The sequence below is a fragment of the Mycteria americana genome, chromosome 4 (assembly GCF_035582795.1).
Source record: "Mycteria americana isolate JAX WOST 10 ecotype Jacksonville Zoo and Gardens chromosome 4, USCA_MyAme_1.0, whole genome shotgun sequence".
Classification (NCBI taxonomy): Eukaryota; Metazoa; Chordata; class Aves; order Ciconiiformes; family Ciconiidae; genus Mycteria; species Mycteria americana.
In genome coordinates, this window is record NC_134368.1 from 19,458,316 (window position 1) to 19,482,769 (window position 24,454).

A 24,454-nucleotide genomic window follows, 5' to 3' on the forward strand; every position below is an offset into this window, starting at 1 on the left:
TAGTTTTGGTCTGAACTTTTTCTGTCTGGGTTTTGAATCTCTGATAGAATATAGCCCTTTCAGTTGCAGAAAAGAAGTGTTAAAAACCCCATATTTCACTTCTACAGAGCTACATGATCAAAGTTCACGAACAGGGACTTCTGGAAAAAATGCCAAATGCTGTCTATTTTTATGATGCAGTTTTGTAGTTTTAACTGAAGCAAAATCTGTTGGGTTTTTTGGTTGCTTTTTTTTTTTAATTTATAGAGGCTTAGCTGTGAAGTTTAAAGGCTAATGTGGTATTTTAGGACCCCTGGTAAAAAATGCTCTGTTAACAGTGGAGTCACCACTACTGTTCCAGGAATCACTTGTATCACTATCATAGCTAAAAACACCCAATAAATGAACAATATTTCATCTTATTGTGCTTGACTATATGTAGTCTCAATGAAGGCAGCTTTTTTGGCAGTAAGACCTTGTATCACATAGTATGGAAGTTGTACTGAGCTCTTAGAATGACTTCTTAGTTCTTTAGCTAGAAGTTAGTCTCCAATTTCTTTTCTTACTGAATCCTGGTCTTCATTTTGGTATGCAAGGTCATTACCGAAGCCTGAGAATTAATTTTTCAGTTGGGGTATATTCTGAACAGTTTCTGACTACTGCAGCCAGGAAGGTCTAGGTTGGACTGCCTACAACCCAAGGTGCTAATGCATGTGCTTGTTTTTTAAGACTGCTTGATGTTTTGATTTTCTCTCCCTTAAAGCATTGATACTTAATCATCTGTCTGCCTTCAGTCTGAATATATGAGCATTTAAAGGGTTAATACCTTCACACATGTGTGATAGGTAGCGGAAGAATAATGAGTTCAGGTAGAGAATAGGTTTTTGAACAGCCCTGAAGGAGGTGAACAGTTATTCCTTGTTAATCACGGATGTGAAAAATCCTTCTCTTAGCTAATCCTACATAGTTTAAGGGCAATGCATAGCACATTCCTCCTCTTAGAACAAGGAGGAGACCACGAAGCCTGCGGTGCTAATCACTTACCAAAGGAATGTGAGACCGTCTTACACGAATTGTACTGGGGCACCTGTATTTATAGTTTAAAGAAAAATAATAAAAAGTACTACAGTAATTATTCTGTATTAGACTTTTGTCAAAGCAACTTCAAATATCTTCTCTAAAAATGTCTGTTAAATCAGAAATGGACAAAGGCTGTTTTTGAAGACAGTATTTTAAAAGATGCAGTGTTCTAATGGAATTTAAAAAATCAGATTATAGCTACATTTTGATTGCAGAATACTAGAAAATGTTTGATAAAACTAAGTCCAAGAGCGATGATGTTCTTTTCAAAGGCCTTGTAAATGCTTGCTATTATTTTTAGTGTATTTTATTCATCTGCATGTTTTTTCTCATGGGACTCCTTTTATAGGTCTAGAAGTCAAATTGCAGTGAGAAGTCCTGTTTGCTCTTTGCAGACCTTTTTACAAATTCCAGGGCAGGAAGGCTGTTTAGTTTTCCCACATCTGTTTTGTGCTCATCCTTTGTGACATTGTTTGCTGGATGCTCTTCTTTCTTGCTTCCTCTGAAATGGGTAATTTGCACTGTTGCAAAATGTTGAAACCAAATCTGATTCTACAGAACCGTTGTGTCAATGTTTTTATTTCAAATAGTGTTTTGTGTTTGAAAGCTATTTTAAATTGACGTTGTGGAGCACTGATATTAAACTTAAAGCTATACATTTTAATTTTACTCTGTAAAAATCCTATTTTTCTGTTGCAGAGCCAGTTCAATATTTTTTTAAACAGATTTAATGTTAGACGGCCACAGGTGAAAATTGAATTGTCATTACATTTTAATATAGCATATTTCAAAGACCATCTAAGATGCTCCTTATTTTAACTGCAGAAGCCACAGTTCTATCTGGAATTTTACAGTTAAACTCCAAAACATATGAGGGATCTGGTTGCATGGCTGCCACTTCAGTGACTCATACTGTTATATTACCTCATTTACTCTGAAGAGTCTGGTTGAAACTTCATCAGAAGAAGTGTTTTATTTTCCTTCATAGTATGTAGTGCATTGTGCTGGCTTGTCTTTAATAATAGTCTAGACCGATAATCAAATACAATGTGGCAAAGTCTCCCTTAATTTTTTTTAAGACACACCAGCCTTTCTGACTTCAGTTTGGCAGGATGCCTGTACAGATGCTGCAGAAAAATACTTGAGTGAAGACTTACTGTGGTAACTTGGTGCCAGAAAGACAGTTGCAAGCCTATCTAGACTATCTGCAGGCCCTTCTTGCCTTTCTAAACAGTCTGTCCACACTCTAGCTAAATTCCATCTAATAGATCAACTTCCCCTCCCCTCTTTCTTTGCATATTTTTTTTATTTGGAACTAATCCCAGGTGTTGTCAAAGATCATCCTTGCTTCATCTGATACTTGATCCTATATTACTTTATGGAGGTTTTATAACTTCTGTTTCCTTCTTTGTGGTATACTTTATAGAATAAAATCCAATGAATTAGCCTTGCAGGATTGTGTAGGTTTGAAGGAGCCTCTGTAGATTGTCTAGTCCCACACCACTCGTGAACGCAAGGTCGATCAGAGCAGGTGGCTGAAGGCTCTTTCCAGTTGGGTTTTAAATGTCTCCAACAATGGAGAATCTACAGCCTCTCTGGGCAACCTGTTCCAGTGTTTGAACACCCTCACAGTCAAAGACTTTTCTTGTGTTTAAATGTAATTTCCTGTATTTTGATTTGTGCCCGTTGCCTCTTTTCCTTTCACTGTGCACCCATGAGAAGAGTCTGGCTCAGTCTTCCTTACTTGGGAAGGAGGTGCATCACTTATACACATGATGTATTTATACACATTGAGATTCCTCTGAGCCTTCTCCTCCCCAGGCTAAACAATCCCAGCTTTCTCAACCTCTCCCACTGTGACAGGTGCTTCAATCTGTCTGCTTGATTAAGCAGACATGGCCCTTCTCTGGACTTGCTCCAGTATGTTCATGTCTCTTTTGTAGTGGGGAGTCCAGCACTGGGCACAGCTCTCCAGATGTCTCACCAGTGCTGAGTAGAGGGGAAGGACCACCTGCCTTGGTCTGCTGGCAACACTCTTCCTAATACAGCTCAGGATGCTGGTGGCCTTTGCTGCAAGGGCACATTGCTGGCTCCAGTTTAATTTCTTGTTCACCAGGATCCCAGGCCTTTCTCTGTGAAGCTGATTTCCAACTGGTTGTTCGCGGCTGTGTGCTGGTGCATGGGCTTATTCCTTCCCAGGTGCAGGACTTTGCATTTCTCTTTTGTTGAGCTCCATGAAGTTCCTTTTTGACCAATTCTCTAGCCTGTCCAGGTTCCTCTGACCAGCAGTGCACGCACCTGGTGCATCAGTCATTCCTTCCAGTTTTGTATCATCTGCAAACGTGCTGAGGGAGCACTCTGTCCCATCTTCCAGGTTATGGATGAAAATGTTGAACAGTACTGGCTCCAGTACTGACCCCAGGGGTACACCACTAGTGACTGTTCTCCAGCTGGACTTTGTGCCACTGATCACAGCCCTTTGAACTTGGCACTTCAGCCAATTTTCAGTCCACCTCACCATCTGCTTTTGTAGCCTGTACTTCATCAGTTTGTCTATGAGGACAACTGTTATGAGAGACAGTGTCAAGCTTTACTGAAGTCAAGATAAACAACATCCACTACCTTCCCCTCATCTGCCAAGTTCATTATTCATTGTAGGAGGCTATCAGGCTGGTCAGGCGTGATTTTCACAGTTGTAAATCCATGCTGACTACTCCCAGTCATCATCTTGTCCTTACTGTGCCTAGAAATAGCTTCTGTTTTGCTCTATCACCTTCCCAGGCATCGAGGTGAGGCTGTCCACCCTGTAGTTTCCTGGCATTTGCTTTTTTTCATGCTTTTTTTAATGCCATAGGCAGAATTAATAAGAGTAATGACCAGCTATTTATAGAAATATCCTTTCTGTTGAAACACTAAGGAATATGGAAGCTTCCAGAAAACAACAGCCTTAGTTTCTCTCTTTTCTTCTTAGCAAAAAAAAAAAGCCAAAACCCAACTAAACAAAGAGCTTGTCCTAGCTCTGCTTACATTGGAAAACCTCTTAAAAGAAGCAAATTGAATATAGACGCCTCATTCTCTGTGTAAAATAGTGTTCTGCATAATGTATGGGGAATAGATTGGGGTAGGGGAGGAGTGTGGTACTTTTGGACTTGACATCAACCTCATGTGAGAAGAAAATGAAGGACAGAAAATAAGTTAGGGTTCAAGTAGTGTACACTAGTACAATGTAGTATTATAGTTTGCAAAGTAACTTTCACCACTTCCTATGCAAGTAAGAAACTGAGTTTGCAGTAGTGTCTATATCCTGCTTGCTTTCAGAAATTTTTTTTTACTAAAACATATCTAATTGGTATTTGATATTAAATTGAAACTAACTTACATATTCTTCTTCGCTATTCACTATTTAGCCTGGAAAATGGAGGCCTGATTAAGTGGTTCTTGACCTTGGGAAGATTTTTGACTTAGGCATCTGAATGCTGTAAGATCAGCCCTGAACTTCTCAGATTCCAACTTTTATTCATGTGGTCAGTAAACTTGATATTGCTAGGTTTAATGAGATTATGAGTAGTTTGACTAGAGACGAGAAGATCTTTGCAGAGAACTCTTAATGGAAAAACTGGCACAATCTTTTGCTTAGCTCTTAGTTCTTGGGCCGCCTTCTCACTTGATAACATGTTCATGCAAGTCACAGTCACAGACAGTGGTTGCCAGATGTGTTGAAGTTCAGTAGATTTGGGCTTTGGACACAGATGCACGGATGTTCTCTGCCTCTGGCAGATATAGCAACATGTTTTTTTGTAGAAAAGTAATAAGGCTTGCCTTCCTTGCAGATGTAAGCCTAAGTCAAGCTCTATATAAAGTTCTCTGGTGAGGAAATAGGCATCACTTATTCTGATGTCTCTTATTCTGACCCTGTATATCTAGGGTCAGGTTTTTAGGACTTAGCGGTTAAACCAGTCCATGGAGATGATTTGGGCGTTGTGCACTAGCTTTCTGTTTTAAGATACTTGGATACTTTTGTAGGTTGATTCTGTATTTCCTGAGCTCATAAAGCCTGAACTGGTATTAAACCTTCCCAGCAGATGCATATCCCTGTAACCTGTTGGAACTACTTGAGAAGCCTGGTGGGCTCAGTCATTGTGAGTAAGAAAGTGCTGTTGCATGAACACTCAGTGGTTTGTTTACTGGCATGTCCTTTCATTTAAAATTGAAATTTAATGAAAAATGTTTGTGTGCTTTTAAAGTTTATGCATATTTTGCAAATGAGCTTCAGTGAGATGTTGTTACATGGTATTTTTAAATGGGTGTGATAGTAATGTCTTCTGCTGACAAACAGCAGGTATGGATGCGCTCCTTTGAAGAGTACAATTTCGAAGCTATACAGTACTGTGTGTTACTATGCACAGATAGTGTATTTACTTCTCTCAGCTAACTTCAAAGGAGGAATGAAAAATGACTTCTGCTATCATTAACTTTGTGTGAGTTGGAAGCCTTCTATCCTTCTTCCTGAAGCAATGGCGGTAGAATAAAATGCATCTGTGCCCTGTATTTAGAGTTTCAGAAGGCTCTCAGTCTCTATGCACCCAGTGGGATAGGCTGTTTCTAATTAAAGAGTACAGCTGATTTATAATTTACTTGAAACAGCTCTTAACTTCGATCAGTTCTCAAGTTATCTTTGAGGGCTTCTGTTCTTTTAGGGGGCCTGTGGCTAGAATTGCATCTACTTGTACTAAAACCCACTGGAAGACGACTTGTGGGGGGACAGAATAGCAGCCTTCCAGTATCTGTGAGGTGGTTATCAAAAAGTTCAAGCCAAGCTCATGGCTGTGGTGAGACAACAAGCATAAATTGAAATGAGAGGTTATGACTGGATATAAGGGCAAAACTTCTTCACTGTGAGGACAGTCAAGCACTGGAACAACTCAGTTGCCCAGGGAGGCTGTGCGGTCTCATACAGCTTCTCGGGCTGTATGTAGTTGATTACAATGGGATCAGAAGCGAGTTACAGTGAAAGTTGTAACAAGTCTGGGAAACAAATACAGACCTGCTCGTGAATTATAGTAATTGCAGATGATTACATTGCAGACAGTGTAATTAAGATTTATTTTTTTCCTCCCTTCCTCCCCCATGCATGATTGATACTGGATCACAGCTATTGTGGCATGAAAACCTGAGAGAGACATCAGAATGGGTTGGTGGCATGGCCAGACTTCAATGGGTTAGGATACGTGTCACTGGGAGCGTAACACGCTTTCCCCACATTTTACTCTGCCTCTGACTCTGTCTTCTACATGTCCTCTGGTTGCGTGCAGAAGACGAGTAAAAGAGATACGCACACGTTTCTGCAAAGCTAGAACCAGTAACTCAGATCAAGCCAATTTTTTTGCTTACCTTACTGTTGGCTGCTTCACAGTGCAACCTATTGCTTGTCTGTACCTACTTTTTATCTGCCTATTGGTATCAAGCTTCCTTTAAAGAGTATTTTCACCTGCCCATCTGTCAAAGATTTTCCTTCTTTGTCCTTAAATTCATCCTTCTGTATACTTCTTCCATCACTTCACTTTGAAGATGCTTTTCTAGTCTTTACTGCATTTAGAAGACTAAGCTCTGGGAGCTTTAAGCAGAAGTATTTAAAATACTTTGTGTACTTTAGGTAGTATGTAGACTTTGCTTGAATTCATCATGAAGAGCTCAAAAATTTACCTGTGCCAGTCTGTCAATTTGCTCAATCTCTTCCTAAAGATGCATTGAATAACAGAAAAAAAGTTAGATATTTTAATTACAACTGTGCCTCAGTTTTGTTAAATTGAAAGAATTATGCTATATTGGACCCTCATCCATTTATTTCTGGCCACTACCAAGGGGCTTTACAGTCCAAGGTATTGCAATGTTAGAAGAGATTCTCCAGTACACTTTCTGTTGCTTACACCACTAACACTTCTTCTGAGCTCTCTGCCTTTGCTTGAGAAACGCAAATTTTTCTAGCTCAGTTGGGAAACTGAACGGTAGCAGTATGGAGTATCTCATCACTGTTTCTTCAGTGCTTCACCTTGAACTTCACGCTAGTTCTGGGAGAGCAGTTCAGTTGATGCAAGTGAAATTTCTCTTCTCACGTTGTCCCAGGGGAAACGCTGCCTTCTAGCTAGCTGTGGTGAGGCCTCTGCCAACACACATTGAAAGAAAGCGTGGTGGAGTTTTTCTGGTTGTTTTTACACTGCAGTAGCTGTAGTTCTTTGCAGTCTATAGTCATATGGATTCTGTGATCCATCTGTGCTTACCTCAGGTTTCAGCTCCAGGGAGAAAGGGGATCATGCCTGTCTCACTCTTGTTCCATTATGTCTGTGTGTTCTGGATAGGTATTGCTATTTCAGACAAAATTAAACATGAGGTCACCTGAAAAAGTGGAAATATTGGAGAACCATGTATATTAGCAAACTGTTTTAAAACAGGAATGTGTGTTCTGGACTCCTTGTGTGGCTCTGTGTCAAAGACTGAAAACTGTTCATAGTGACTGTTGAACTAGAAGCTGTTGTGTCCTGGGATACTAGTCTGTGTATTCCAGATTTGCCCTGCATCCTTTTTCATGTTTGCTTACATGTGATTTCATAGCATTTTTTTAACAGAACCATCTATTATAGTCTTGAAAAATTCATTTCAGTGAAGTCTAGTTCATAAAATCTCCTTGCAGGAAACTTAAGAACAGCAAATTGACCCCTTTGAAAGCATCTGTTATAACTTGTTAGATGTAAAGAGAAGCTGAAGCCTCTTTCTGAAGTATGGTAAAGGACATATTTCCCATTATTGTCTTCATGAAATTAGTGACGTTTGATATTCTTAGGCACAGGTGATAAGGAATGGTCAGATTTTTGGTAGAGAAAGCTTAGTTCTAAAAAACTCCAATGAGTGGGATGAAACTATTCAAAGTAGAAGCTACAAAATACAGGATTCATTAAAGATCAGTAATTTATTTAACTTGTGTATTCCCTGCATTCACTTAGTGCTCAAAGAACAAATGTTTTAATTTTGTGAAAGGCAAAGTAAAAATGTAGGTTGAAACACTAATTCTAAGTGCCAAGCTCACTTGGTAGAAACTGTTGAGTTTTGAGGCTAGTGCTGTTTATTGTTAGGTTAGTTAATGAACTTGATTTATTGTCTATAACTTAGATTTTAAAGTCTGTACAGCAGCACGTGCATCAGTATGTTAACAGTATACTCAGTTGTGTGGACCATGTGAACTACAGGTAATAACAAAGTCCTGGTCTGAGGTATTAACTGCTTGTATAAGAAGTTATGTACAAGCACAAGTATTTTCCCTGTGAAGTATCCTTCTAAAGTGATGCTAAGTGTGTCCTTGTAAGTCTGTTGTTGCATTTAGTGAAAGGCAGCCTGCCTGAATAACTTTATCATCAGTTACTCTTATGTCATTGTACTATAGTGCCTTTTTTGTGTTATATGGAACTTCTACAAAACTAAAGATACTGAGTGATTTCATTGCCCCTTCAGTTACAGCTCTCCATTATTGTCTAGTATCTGAACATAATAGAGTCCTTAAATATTAACAGAAATTTTTGTCCTGAATAGCTTCTGATTAGAGACTAACTTCCCCGAAGTCTTTACCCTGCATGTTTTCCCATATACTTTTTGATCTGTAATCATGGACTTAGAGGTTTAAGTCTGAACTATCTGTTTAGCAAAGAGAAGGGATGAATGAATTTTATTTCTCTTTATTTAACCATTTGTTCAGGTTCAGTGTCTAAGAACTCTGTTTTCACATTATTCTTTTCTGATCACAACTATAACTGTTACTTTGAAACAATTTTTTTCCTACTACTTCAGTTTTGTGGTCTTAGTATATACTTTTATACATAAATTTACTAAAGGTAAGAAAAAGTCTATTTTTAACCTTATTTTGAAGATGCAGTAGATCCATACATGCTAAAATATATAACTTGTTTTTATGTAGGTAAGGTTTTCTTCTTAAGCAATGTTCAAATAGGAAGTCTTCCACTAGTCATTAAGTTCTTTATAGCTCTATCTTTCTTTTATATTGAAAACTTTCCTTCTACTGATTTGGAAATATGCCTTGCAAGATCATAATTCAGATTTTTTTGTTGTTGCTGGATTAAGCATTTTTTCTATTTCTTACTAAACTGCATCTTCACTCATCTCACTTATTCCAGTACTGTAGTCCTTCTTTTCAGAATCTTTCTTTCACTCTAAATTCTCTTTTAATCTTCTAAATGTGTGATTTAAATTTATTCTGCTTAAAGAAATTAGTATTTCTGGTGTTTGACTATCAAAAAGGAACCTGACATTAAAACTGGAGAATTATGGATATCTAGATCTCAAAAGGCTGACTGCTTGCTTATGGTTTGAAATGTGGGAGCAAAACTGTGGGTACATAAGAATATTTCTCAGATTATTTTGCTTTCATCAGTAGTCACATTGAACTTTAAGGGAGCAATAACTAAGTGAACTAAACCATGGAGCTATGTAAAACTGGATCTTGAGTGGGTAAATATGTGCATCTATATGGGAATTTATGGAAAAACCTTTAAATTGGAAAGACCTCTAGATGGAACAGTGTTTATGAAAGGGTCCTGAGAGGCTAAACAGGCTTAATTGTTTGAATTCAGCCCGAAGACTAACAGACAAGAAATTCTGAAGCTTTATGACATTCTAAAACTTAATTTTGCAAAACTGCTGTCCAATATCTTTTTCACCTTGTGGAATGTCTTGGTAGCAGTCTATTGACATATGTAATGTAACCACTGTATGGATAAATTAAAAATCAGGTAATACCATGCAGTCTGGTATCCAGGAATGGCTTGAGAAGCACTGTGCATTGCAGACTGGGACTTGTGATGAGGCTGATGGGACAAAACGTTTTTTTTTCTGTATGTTGCTTTGCTTGAATGGCAGGTGGCATGTGTGGTGCATTGCTTAAAAACAACCAAAAACCTGTTTTGAGCTTGAATTCTTGACTGGCATGACTATGCTCAAGGGCTGTCACTTATACACATTAGAAAGAATAATCTGCACTGTATGTTTAAAAAAGATCATGAAGATGAAATATATTTGTCTTGGCTAGTGGTTGTTCTGTTGCCTATGGCTATAATACAGTGGGCTTTGAACTTGTCACCTCAAACTAAGCAGTTTTGACCCTGGTCAGCATGTTCAGTGAGAAACTTCATAGACAAATGGTTACCTTCCGGATTCCAGCTGCAGTTTTTTTTTGTACTGTCTTATGTACAACTGATTGTGTTTTATTTTTTTAATTTCACTTCCTTTTGGTGTATCTTTACAGCTATAGAAAAAAATCTGTATGCAAAAAAAAAAAACCTGTAATGCCACATATAAGCTGGAACTCTGATTTTTCTGACTTCTATTTGATCAAGGTTTCTGTAACAGCTTCCTTTGCTTTTTTTTATTTAAATAGGTTATATGGATCTTTAGATACATTATCTCATTACTTAACTAAGTGTATGCATTTGACACATGTTCCCTTGAACCTTTTAATGGTCACAAAATGTCTATCTGCTTCATTATACTAAGAGGAACACAGAGTGGGTGGGGAATTGAAGTTGCACTGCTGATTTTGTATTTTTAGTTTTCTGGTTGTTTATGCACGACAGAGTCCTGACTTAGTCATTGATTCACACTACAGAGATTCAAAATCTTTCATAAAATAGGTAATATGGTCTGTTGGAGAAACCAGAAAATGTAATTAGTCCATGGTAAATTTACTGCTGGACCATGTCTCCGCTAATGGACCAGCATTGCATAGCCTTTCTGGTCTTTAAAATCAGCTTGTTACAGCACTGAGATGCCTGCTCAAAGTGGTTGCATTGCATTGCTCTAGCACTTGTAATTTAACACAGCTTTTTCTTTTTCTTTCTAAAGGCGCCTAAACAGAAATAACCTCCAGTTGCTTTCTGAACTGCTCTTTCTGGGGACGCCGAAGCTATACAGGCTGTAAGTAGGCATGACCCAATAACTCTTATTCTGGAAAATTTGGAATTGGTCTGTTTCTTTGTCTTGCATTAGGTTTTTTGTCTTTTGCCTCAAACAGGGCTAAAATGCACCTAGGAACACTGTTTCGTTTAAGCTGAGTACTTTGACTGCTTTGCAAGTGTTTTTGTTTTAAATCTAGGTTAGATATTGATAGTTGTATGAGACAAAATATTGTTTCATCCATTCCCACTTCTGTAATGAAGTTTTGCTGAAAATATTTTTGGCTTTCCTTTTCTCCTGTTTGTTTTTTGGTTTCTGTGTTACAAGAAATAAAAAATGCCTGTGGAGATTCTGATCCAGAGATACAGCACTCTATAAGCACTTTGATTTTGTGATGTCCTGTTTTTGTGGCTGTACACACTTGACCAGAAAAATCATAGTGCTGGCAAATGGTAGGTCTGTGGAGAAGTCTCTCCTGTGTCCCCTCACAAAGAAAACAAAGTTAGTAACTTAAACTCTAGGAAGAAAAAACACTATGAAGTGTATTGCCTTAAATAAAAACTATATTAAATTGGGTAATGAGTTTTTGTTTTGGTTGTATTCTTTGGTTTGATAGTGTTTTACTCTTGGCAATATTTTTAAATTAATGTTTTGACCCGTTGGCCCTTTTAAGAATCCATTTGTTTCTGTTGCAGTAAAAACGTGGAATGAAGTTTAGATACCGATTTCTTTATTTATCTACATGATCAGTTATTGTAACAAAATAAATTTTAAGGTACCGTTAAGTTACAGTATGAGGTATGGAAGGGATACAACATGACATGCTTAAGCAGGCTTTGAAATGGTTGTACAAATTCACCCCTCTTTTAATTCGATACGTATTTGACGCATTTCTTTAGACTTCAGGTGAGATTTCTGCTGTTGAAATGGCTGATTTTATTGAGTTTCAGCCCTTGTGTGCTTGGGGAAAAAAAGAGTGAAGGTGGAAGAAGGTGGGATTCCTCTGATTTGTTTCCACTTTAGTATGTGGAAACATTCTTGAACAAATGGTATAATGAAGCTTTTATATTTAGCAGTTGATTTCTGTTTTAATATTGTGAAATAATAGTTCTTTTTTCCCCCCTCACAGTAATATGAAAGAGTAAACTGAAAATGACTCTTAGTGTAAACATTTATTTCAGTGTATTTTTGTTTCTTTTCTTTGCTTTGAATGTATGTTTTGTTTCCAGAACTTCCCTGTAGATGCAATAAGTTGTTAAATTACTAGGCCAGAAAGCTTCTGAAGGCTTTTGTTCTGACAAACAAAAATATTTTACTCTGCTATAATATTATAATATATTCTTATGTGGTTTTATATATTAACACTTGAGTCTCTCTTATAATTTCCGTCAGGCACGATAAAGATATTACTTCCATCAGGAAGGAAAATGAAAGGGATTTATGATCATTTTATTATTCCACCTATAGTGTAATGGTTGTTATCTAAATTCATATAAAATAGAAATGAGCCGTAATTCGCAGGCAAAAAATGGATGCACACTTCAGGCAAAACCACACTTGAATATATTAGTTCAGAATTGCATATTTGATAGATGCTAGTCTTAAATCTATAATGTCCTTTGACATAAAGCACACAACTGCTCATAGCGTATATGGTGGAAAGTAAGAGATCACTGGCTTCACAGTATTAAATTTCCTCTGCCTAAGGGTTATTGTTGATCAGACCATGAAAGTGAATGTCTGGTTATAATGTATTCATGTTTAAAAGAAAGTATGAGCGATACTGAACATCTACAGTCGCTTAACACTAAATTTGTAATTCAAAAAATGTCTGGCCAACAAAGGGATTGATGCTAGTTAAATGTTCTTGGTTGGTTTTCAAATTATATGTAGCTTGATCACAATGAGTATAAAATGATTTGTTTTTTTACATCTGCCATTGTATATGCTTATACATATTTACATCCAAATAAATATATTTCTCAGGAGAATTAAAGTTCTCTAATCATGATCAATAAAATGTATAATATGCTTTGGTTTTAGTATTTATTTTTGGCATTCAACAGCTACTCAAACAGTGTGTGTACTGTGAGTTTTCAACATACTATTGAGCTTCTGTGAATAATAATTACCATTTGACCCTTGGCTGTAAACGAGATGCCAGGTGAAGAAGCACATATGCTTGTTGTGTAGCCTAAATGCGATATAAAAGAAAGAGGGTACACTGTATATGAATTATGATTAGACACAGTTGGTTGCCACCAGCGGCCGGCTATGCTTTCCCTTTGCTGTCTGCTCCAATTTCTCTTTGGACGGGTTGAGAGAGCACTGCGTGTTCAGGTCAAGATGTTTGCCTAGAAATAGTAGTACAGTTGCAGCTGTGTTTGCTGGAGCAGGAGACTAGTTTAAATAGCATTACCATTTATCCAGTCCATTAACAGAACTCTGTAAAATAATACCAACTCTGCATAAACTACAGGACAGTGTAATAAAATTACAAGCACTTGTTGACAGATGGGAAGTGTAAGTAAAGGAAAGCTATAGGTTGAGAATTTAAAAGAGACAGTGCATTATTTTCTGTGTCTAAAGACACTTGATTTTCAAAGGTAATTAAACTATTTTTCAGGTTACTTTCTTTCAGATCTAGCAGCTTTCCAAAAAATCTCCTGGAACTAGTTAAAAAGGATAATTTTAGTCAAAACAGAAACTGATTTTCCCATTAAGAGTTATCTGCAAAGGTGTTTTGACATAAATATTTCAATAGGAAGTAGTTAATGCTAAAAATAGTATGAGTAGTGCTGTAGGGTAATTAATCTTACCTTGCAAGGTATCTTTCAAAGCAAAATGTACATGAACCTCTGTTTTGATCCAATACTGTTAAAATAAAGGTACTGTTGTAAATCCCCTGGGGTAATATAAGTCCCTGTTCAGCAAGCATTTTTCCTGCGAGAGAGGGATGCGTTGTTTTCAGTGACCTGTACGCCCACTCGCACTAACTTGTCTAGCATGGGCGATGGTACCTTAGTACAGAGAACTTCTACAGCCTCGTGAGTGCTTATCTGAGACAAATAGATTTTGACTGCTTACTTTGGCTGGTTAGATCACAGTTCATTGATTGCCATTTGCTGCAGGATACCAAGTGCTGGACCCAAAGCTGTTTGAAAATTCAGTTTTAAAAGATACCTTTATTAAGCAGTAGCATGTAAAGGTTATTGAATTCCATGCACAAAGCTTGTCCCTTTTGATTTACATTTCTTGTGCTTGGAATGAGGTTAAGTTTCCTTACTGGCCGATATTTAATGTATAAGTTAGGCAGTATTGGCTTTGAAAAAATAATCTTTCTAGTGGATGTGGTCTGATATTAGATACGTTTTCCTTCTAATAGATGTACTTGAGAAGGTACACATTGTAAGATGTTTCTCCTCTAAAGGAAAAAATATTAATATAGTCTAATTAATAAACAGTTTTGAGATGTCTGTTAGTCACTTTAAAAAAAATTCTGAACAGCTAATAATTAGAGGAAAAAAATAATAAACATAAAAAAAAAATAAAAAAAAAATCTGAGGCCAGAACAGCAGCAGCAACAACAACAACAAAACATGCTGCATGGGGGGCCCTTGCAAAAATTCCTCCTGAATTAATTTCTGCCAGCTATGATTAAAGTGTGTGGTACTAGATGTGTCAGACACCATAGTTCTCTGCTTCATTTTACTCTTGGCCTCTTTGGCCCCTGCCACAATAAATCCCACAATGGTTAGGCAGGAATTGCAGGTTACAGTTGCCAGGGTTACCGTTGTCCGGTCGCACCGACATCATTACTCATCCAGCCTGCTACCCCGAGCGCCGCTGCCCGCTCCCGGCGCGGGAAGGCTGCGGGCGGCTGACGCAAAGAGGAGGAAAGTTCTCCAGGCGGCTCCCGGGTCTGGTTTTCGAGCTGCTGCCGGAGAACCTGTGATGTGCATCAGTTGCCTTTATACCCTGTTGCTGAGCGTTGTTTTGTTTTCACCTGTGCCAAGAGGGAAAAAAAAAAAATCATCAGATAGGAATGAAAAAAAAGATGGTGCATGTAAGATGCTGAAACAGTGACTTTTAAAATATCTTTTAAGTGCTGGTCTCCTTATTGTTAAGGTAGCTGCATTTGAGGCTTGATTTATGGTTTTGTCATATCCTTTTTAACAGTAACCATGGCAAGTGAGACTATAGTCATGATTTTGTAGAGAAGATATTTATCTTCAGTCTGAATCCGTTTTAACAGCTCTGGAGAAATCGCTCATTAGAAAAATGCTCATTATCCCAAAGTCTCTAACTCAAACTGCGAACAGGTGACTGGATGTTAAAAATCCAGTGAGGAGCAAGAATGAGTTTTCCCTTTTCAAAAGGCAGTATCAGTGAACCTCTCTCCTCTTGCAAGTAGATCTGCTGTTGGATAAGAGTAATAGCTAGGTTCCCACTGTTGCATGCGCTGCAGTAACATTACAGTGTGCTCCGCCTTGTTGCAGGAGTGTGCTGGATGCGCAACAATTAAAGATTTATTGGAACATGAATTGTGAAGCCACCTTGTTGCTGGATCCTTTCCGAGAAAGTGTGTTGGTTTTTAGTAATTCGTTTCAGTTTTTATGATTTGTTAGGGGGCATTCTAGCAGCCTGCGTACAAGGAAACTTGGTTATTTTTTTGTATGATAGATTTGAGTCTTATCCTTTTAGAGGTAAGTAGAAACAAATAAGTCTTCCATACATTATGTCCATCCTGCGAGTGTTATGTTTTTCTACCACAGTGGTTTAGTTCAAATACAATGTTTACATTGTTTTATCTAAACAAATAATAGGCTCATGAACAGAAAAGTTGGTAAGAACATACCCATTCTAATACTAGTTAGTTTTTGATTACCAGCATTATTTTACTAGCATCACTTTTGAAGAGTCACTATAGTTCTTAGTAATAATTTTGAAAGATACTTATTTTCTATTATTAACAAAGAGCTGCTACATACAGTATATGTATAAAATGAGTATACAGTTTTGGCTTTGTGGTATTGTAAGCCAGTAACTAAAAGAAATCCCTGATATAATACGTAAGAGTAATTACTACTTTCTTGCAGTGTAGGAGCACCATTATTATAGCTTTGCTGTGTCGGTGCGTTATTACTAATACAAGGTCAGTCTAGAATGTTTTTGGAGTAAATTTGGTCCCATATGCTGCAAGTCCACTGTCAGTTCTGTGAATTTTGTTTTTGCTATAATTACAATCCATAGATAAATATAGGACTATCTAAAAGTAGGTATTAAAAATTTTTGAGGTTCATTACCTCTAAGAAGAAACTAAAGTAACTACAAACGTGTTGCCTCTGTGCTAGGTTTGTAATACATTATCTCTGGCATTCATTTCTTGTATGGAAGATCTAGGAGATAAACTTTCGTGATACATTATAAAGACTGATTGTTGTTTCTGTCACCTGCTCATTTTTTAATCTAGAGAGAAAAGTGAATTAGGAGCTTGAATACATTATGTAACTTGGCTTGCATGTGCATCTTTTCTCTTGTCCTACCATCACTTGCTTCTACCTTCAGTTCTTTATTCTGTGCTATAATGTTTCAAAGTTGAAAAATCGGTCATCCTTTCCAACATAATGAGCAAAAAAATACCACTGCACGTTGCTTCAGACATAAGCCCTTCTTATTTAGGGTTAGAGATGGCAAGATGACTTTTTAGAGATTTTGGAAGTGCTGCAAAAACTTGTACAATTCATCAGGTGATTTATTTTTTGAGCACAGAAACAAGAATTATATATATTCATTTGTTGTACAACTTGCAGTACTTATATCCTAGCAACAGGCAACATTTGGCCTTAGATTTAGCTGAGTGAAATTGTTGGTAGAACCAGAATGAACTTTTGAAATGTAGTCAGAAAAAAAAGTAAAATGTATTATCACTGTGTGCAATTATTGGACTTCAAACTTCACTACATTACTCTTCCTGCCCTTTGTGTTAGAATCTCTTAATCTGTAGGCTTTTCCTGAGCTATGCTCTTTTGTATTTTCACAGCACCTGCCATGATGCTGTGCAGGAAAAAAATGGTGTACCAAATATACAGAAATTGGAGTAAATGTTATTTGAAGTAATAGTATGGGATTTTTAAAATGGGAAACAAACTTTTTTCTTGTGAAATGGTGCTCTCAAGGTGGATGTTTGTATTTTTAATTTTAAGATAATTGGGAGGTGTCTTTAAATTGCAGTTAAACTTGCCTTTATTTCTTTAATTATAAAAACATAATTTCATGTCTTTTTTTTGCAAGCAATATTTCCTTTGCTATGGGATAAAATGGCAAACTGGATGGACTTCTGGGGCTGTAAGCTAATTCTGCTACTGGGCAGATCACTAAATCTTTACGTTATCTGCATTACCAAGTGATATAGTTGCCTAATTTCAGCAAAAGGCATCTGTAGGGATACCCATAGCACTTTTAAAATAACGTGGTATTCAGAGTAACTGAGAGATCTACTTTAGCTCTGATGGCTTTGTTACCTTGACCTGTTTGGCCCCAAGCATAAATAATTATCCTCCGTATTTTTGTTGACATGATAGCAGTCAAAGAAGAGAAGGGAGATAATTGCTTTTTAATATGAAAATGAAAGTAACTGGTTTTAGGTCACCTGTAACCGTACTCATGTCCAGTCTGAATCAGTCCTTAGGTTGTTCCTGGAGGGTTAACCTTGAAAGCTTTGGTAAATTGTGATATAGGAAACCTTTTAGGCAGGAGTTAAGTAGGAAACTGAATCTCAGTGAAGGAAGTAATGAAAAGTAAAAAGGCATGTTGGAGGAAATGCCATTATTATGTGGTGCAGAAACATGGTGTGAAATGTTATAAAGAGGACATCTGTAAGTCTCTGCTTGCACGGAGTGGACATTTAAGTGCAGCCATGTCATCTTGATTAAAAAAAGAATAGAAAAGAGGAATAAATCAGGCCAAGGGAAAATGTGCAAGTATAGAGGCTTGTCCCTATGATGGGGTTGGTTTCTTCTGCAAGTGGAAGATTAAAGCCTAAAGTAACTGAATAGCTGAGAACAGTCCAAAGAAAAGTTGATTGCTTCCCCTCCAACAGTTCCAATTGATTGAAAAAAGCCTAATTTAAAGTTCTGTTTGTTCTGTGTCTTAAACCATCAGAATTTTCTTTTAGAACTGGGGGAATGCTCTGGAAGAGAAAGAATCCAAGGATAAAAAGTCATTGCAGGCCAACAATTGTTCCTAATCCTCACAAAATGCTGGAGAAATTAAATTTATTCTTTATTGCTCAAAGTGTTACCTAGGTCACTGGGCGATGGGAAAATTGAACTGGAAGTCGAGTAGGCACAATCTTTGTTTTGTGTCTAGATGCTTAACCTTAGACACGACAAGGCATCTTAGTGTGTTGTGGGAACTTGGTTCAGAGTATTAACACCAGGACGTTTATTACCCTGGATTTATAATAGGCTATGCTGTCAGTAGATGAAAATGTTGTGTTTACATTTCAGTGTTAAATGATCATTTAATTAACACCTAAGGAAAAAAAACCTTGTGAAATTCTTAGCAGCTTTTATTGTTGGTTTCCTTGGAGGTTTTAATATCCAAGTTACGCTGCAGTTGCTTCTATAAGTACAGCTAGAAAAGACATTTATGAATGTAGTCAAGAAGGACAGACAGTTTAACCCCTGTTGACCCTTCATCCTGAATGTTGATTTATATAGCATTTTAAATGCATTGAATTTGTTTTAAAGCTTCTCTAAAGTTACTCACACAGCATTCAAACACATGTATTTTTTCTTTTAAAAAATATTCCCAAAGTGTACATTCTTACAAAGAGCATAGTTTTTTTCCTAGAAAATTACTAATATGTATTTAACATACCAAGATATATTTTACAGTAGTAAAAAAAATTAGCTTGTTGTTTTGCTAGATTGGTCTGTACATTCTCCATAAGAATATACAAGCTTTTATAAGGTAAAAAGGTTTGAAACAGACAACATATCGTGCACTGGTTGTAGTAGCCACTGTCTGAGTTCTTCAAAAGGAGTAGGAAATTGGCAAGGGAAACAACATTACTACAAAAATGCATATCCACTTTAGCCAGCACAGATCTACTTTCATGTGTTCCATTGTATCAAAGTCAAGGCTATCTAAAAGCTTTAATTTGCTCTTGGTCGGTAATAATGCTTTTTGTTGTAATGTTGATCTACAAATGCTTTTTGCAATAATGTTGCCCTACAAAGCATGTTTGAGTGTTTTTTTGCATCCTAGAGCTAAAGCAGATGAAATGCTCTTTGTTAAAGAGCAGCTGCTCTTCAACTGATGTGTTTTTATAAACATGCTGTAGTAAAAACTGAAATTACAGCTAGGTTTAGAGATTGTTGGTGTTTTTTAGGGGTGTGTTTTTAATTGGTCTCTGCTTAGGGAATAAAACCCCCAACTTTAAAGCATGTTAATAGATTAATAGTAAAAAACGCAGCATAGCTTAACTCAATTATTGATGACCCACAAATTTTTTGATATACTTTTTGTTTTTACTGATGATCATATCCTTTACACATGTCAATAACTGGAACTGAGCTGGAAAACTTAGGAATCTGCTGATACAGTAAATGTTCCTTTTCTCCACACAAATGACATAAACCATCCAACACTTGATGAAATATTACAGCTGCAGTGTGAGTTCTATCTGCCAGTGGGATCTCAATGTTTTTCAGACTCCTCTGAATATATTTATTAAGTTGAAATTTAATATTCAGATAGAGACTTGTCAGTGGTACTTGCATTTACTTTTTTCTGAAATATTTGACCATTTACAATTAAAGCAGTGTATCACCATTTGAGTACATTTTTCAGTGTTTTTAATTGAAAAAAATTTCTGCAATATCCATTTCTTGAATTGACCTGTCAGATGGAGTACTTAGGATACACTTAGGATAGATAAGAGAGGCTTACCCTGTACCACGCTTAGATTACTCTCTTCACTTTGCAGTCCTGGTGGAGATTTTAGGTTTGCTTAACTGGTGAGTGGTTGAGTAGTGCGTGCAGGAAGACGTAGGCAAAACTTTCCACAAGCAGGCCGATAGGTTCAGCTGAACCTTCGTTGAACTGTGTGGGACTGAGTCCTGGTGGGCAGGTCACATCGATTAAGTACCCATTAAAGGGACTCTCATTACGGTAAGGAAAAGTGCCAATATACAAAGTGCAGTATTTGGTCTCGGAGGAGAGCTGAAGCAAGGGCTGCAGCAATGAACAACCCAGGCTGTTGTCCTGATCCTTGTAGCTGTTGTGAGGATACTGGAGCCAGGGCTGGCGGTTTTATTTGCGAAAGGCTGCTTATGAATGCTGAGCGGAGTTTATTCTCTCCCTCAGACACTTGAGGGGCCTGCTCTGCTAATGGCTGTTCAGACCCACCTCGTGGGGAATAAAGCTGGGACTTGCTGAACTCTTTTCATCTTTACAGCCAAGCCCAGGTGCAGGCCCTCCCTGGCTCAAGGGTGTTTAAAGGACCATGCTCTGAAGGCTTCTTTCCATGGCCCTTAATCTTTAAGGGGAAGAAAAACGGGCTGAAATGGGGGGGTAAACCTTTTGGTTAAGTACTCCTTGAGGATTTGCAGGGTAATACGTACAAGAGACAAAATCTTGCCTTGTTCTTTTCATTTCCCCTTCTGTCCAGACAGTTCAATGACTTTTTTTATTTTTACTATGAAAGTGTAATCCATACAGTTGTAAGGAAGGGCTGCTCATACTTTATAAGGTAGCATGTATGAGGAGAGGTTTGATGGTGGCTGTACTTTAATACAGGGGAGACGGAAGAGACATCAACTCTTTTTTTCCCCTTCTGTGTATTTTTGTATGAGTGGTGGATAGCTGGAAGGCATTTAGATAGTTGATTGACCTCGAAACTGAAAAGGTTGCATCTCAAGTTTGATAAGGGCCACAGGGAAGGGTTGCAAAGATAGGATAACAGCTAATGTAATGAAGGGGTATTTGTAGTAGCTGCTTCTCAGAGTATAAAGATATGAAAGTCTAAATGGAGAGAAAAGAGTGTAAATGTGCATCTTAAAGTGGGAGGAAAAAAATTGAAAAGCTTAGCAGAACTAAAGGAAGTTGTTTATGTGAACTAAAAAAAGATACACTCAAACACATACGTATGTTGCAGGAAAGCAGTGATCATTTCTGAGATTGGAGAAAATTCCTGTCTGATCCCTACTACTTATGCATTAGTGTTAAATATAGTCCATGATTAATTGGTTCTATCATATTCTTTTTTTACAAATTGTGCATTCTTTGTAAAAGACAAGACTGACTTCCCTCCTTGATTTTAGTCATGTGTCTGTAAATTCAAGAGAGCAAATACTTTTGTGTAATGCTCCTATGCTATAACTTGTTACAGCAATGGTACTCCACTCATTTATGCCCCTACAACAGAAGAACAAAATAAAAATACCAGTCAAAAATCTCATTTTTTAGGTCAGAGTGATTTTTAAAAATGAAAAACCAGAACTCATATGAAGTGGAAAGCCTACCAAATCTATGTAGAGTGCTTTGCTTCTTGATCTCCAGTACACCGTTCATGTCAGAGGTGCAGAAGCCCAAAATTCTCATCTGATACAGTGCAGAGATGTTGTTTCACAGCTAAATTTGAGTTTTGTACGTAGGGTTGGCAGATGTCAAATTTAAATTTCATCTAGAAAAAAGTCATAACCATAGTGTTGCTCGTCCTTTGGCTCACCAATGAGGGTAGCCAGACAGGTTCAGATTTGAGGGTCTAACTGCCAAAGTAGGTCATCTTCACTATTCTGGCTGATAACAGTGATTTTATCGATGCAAAAGAAGAGAATCTTTCACCATGTTACAAGACTTCTTGGGCTAGGAAATAATCAGAAAATTGTACAACTGTTTTAGGATCTAAAATAGAGATTACTGTTAGTTAAACTTGTTCAGCTAGCATGCCTTACTAAGATGAAAGAATTTTACAACATGCAGTGTACTGTCACCTTTACTTTGAAATCTCACATACAAAATTAGGTTCAAAGCTGCTGGGGTATGGCCAGTTGTGCCACATACTGCTAAAGTTTTAGATAAGGCACTGGGGTGAAGTATTTATTATTGGGACAATTGTTTTGTAGCCTGTTGATTACTGATCTAAACTGTGTAAACAGCACATCAGTAAATTTTGTTAGAGGAAATAATACTAAGGTATTTAAATAATAAAGTATGCCAGAATTGTTTTTCCTGTGGATATGGACTGGAGAATGTGGGAAATGCAAAATACGGCAAAATCAAGATTGTGATTGCTGGGGAGAACACTATTGTAAGAGACTTAATGATAATAATAGCTGTAAATGTACAGTGCAGCATGGGACAATAAGATCTTGCAATTTTGTGCATATGTATCAAAGACACTGCAGCAAATGGAAAAGAAAATATTTTTAACTACGTTATGTAGTTTTGCAAAACCAATGGCAAGGTGGGTTGCTTTTCTAGCTAATGTTGTGGGATGTTCACTTCGAATGCATTTTTTCCATTTTGTTGCGACATTAAAAGTATTTCACTAGGATTTTGGCTAAATTGAGTTTTTGTCTGTTCTTGTAATCAGGTTGCAAAACCTATTGTGTTGTTTGTTTGGTGTCGTTGCCTGCCAGCCAAATGAAATAAAACTGAACTGGATTTGAGTTATGGGGAAGGCTTTAAAATGAGTATGTGCTGTTATGTAAGAGTGGAGTAGTGGAAGAATGGCAGTATTGTGCCTACGCATATATGGGGGGAACAAAGAGCAAAACTGGGAGAAATGTAATTGAATTAGGAGGTTGGTCAAGAAAAAATTTCTGCAGCAAGTTGCAAGTCTTTCAGATGGGTGACCTAAGAATGATCATTTGGCACATATTCAGTACTCTAGTTGAAATACTAGTAATGCTTCCAGATATGAGTTCTTATTAAAGAAATGGAATTCAACAGTCTGCTGGAATTATAAATTCACAAGATTTAACATTTAGGAGTAACAGTGGATGTCGGGTTTTCACTGTAGTAGCACAAAATCAAAGGTTTTTCTGCCATGAATTTTATTCACTGCTTGTCTCCTAATCACTCTGTTACAAGCTGTCTTCGTAGTGATTTTATCCACAAAGGTGCCAAGTGGGGGGAACGGCCTAATTCTGTTTTGCAGTATGACAGCTTGCGCTGTTTTGTTTCATGTAATGTATCTGACTAGGATGGTGAAATGGAGTCAGATGGAGCAAGCACTGCTGACAAGCGGTAGTTCTCATACCTAGACAGATCCTAGACAGTGAGTTGGTAATAGAGAGAAAATTCTGAAACATGAAAAAGCTGACATTTACCTGGAAGTGGCAAATACGGTATTAGGAATCTGCTGATCGCTGATTTGTCTTTTCGTCTGGGGAAGACTATTTGTCTTGCAAGAGCTGCAGATCACCGTAATAGTTCGTAATGTAAGATTCAGCCTAGAGAGCCTTTCAGCACTGGCAGAAAAGTGTTGAAGTGTTATCAGCATATTATTTCACATGTTTACTCTAAAGAAATTTAGATTAAGGTGCACAAGAATTGCTGCATATTTTAATAAACAAAAGTAGAAAGTATTTTGTATTGAAAAAAAAAAAATCATAAGGTTATGTTACTGTTGCTGTGAAAGACTTTAAAGTTCCTTTCCTGAAGTAAAGCACTATTAGCGTAACCACTCAGTTTTGTGTATTTCCTGGAATAGGAATTTGAGTGTTCGTAAGTCTGCCTTTCATGCATACAGCAAGGTCTTAGTGTGTGATGTGTGGGTATGCAAATGCATTAGCACTAGTAGTTCTTTGGGTCTTTATTATTGATGTTTAAGATGTTGGCATATTAAAACAAACAAAAACCCAGAAAAAAAACTCAAAAAACCCCAAAAGAAACCCCAGTCTTTGAGAAGTAGACAAAGAGAAAAGGCAATAAAGCTGGAGATGCCTGTCTTGAAAAGTTATCTTTGAGTTTGTCCAAAAGAAAGTAAAGAAAAATACTATCTGTATCCATTAAATATTGCATTATTATTTGAATTAGAGGTGTGCATTTGGAACTTAATATCTTCATACAGAGAATAAGAATGTGATGCTACAGTTCCAGTTTATGGTTCCTTAGAAATGTAAAGCTATTTGACTAAGTACTTTGTTGAAAATGGAACTTAAACTAGATTCCTGTAACAGTATTCAGTGCCTCTTTTTTTGCGTGATCTAGCTGTGGGTGGGATTGTTTTGTAAGAAAGTCTGCTGTTCTTAATCTGTCTGTCTTTATTCACTTTACTTGCATTTTTTAATTATGGTTGTATGACTGTATTTGTCCATTGTTTTTGGCTTCTGAACTTGGGATGACTTTCCAATTAGTTTGCTAAATGTGAAAGTTGCAGAATTCTCTCTTTAATGGTGTAACATCTCATTCTGCACAGTAATAG

At 37.2% G+C, this 24,454-nt stretch overlaps 1 protein-coding gene across 3 annotated transcripts in view; it reads left to right on the forward strand.

The window, feature by feature from the left end:
* The window catches only part of SLIT2 (slit guidance ligand 2), a 268,841-nt gene that overhangs the window by 10,044 nt on the left and 234,343 nt on the right, over nucleotides 1-24,454 (forward strand). For all 3 annotated transcript variants that reach the window (XM_075499841.1, XM_075499842.1, XM_075499843.1), the window contains exon 4: nucleotides 10,963-11,034. In XM_075499841.1, the coding sequence (XP_075355956.1) occupies nucleotides 10,963-11,034 (72 nt within the window). The remainder of the gene's footprint in view (nucleotides 1-10,962; nucleotides 11,035-24,454) is intronic.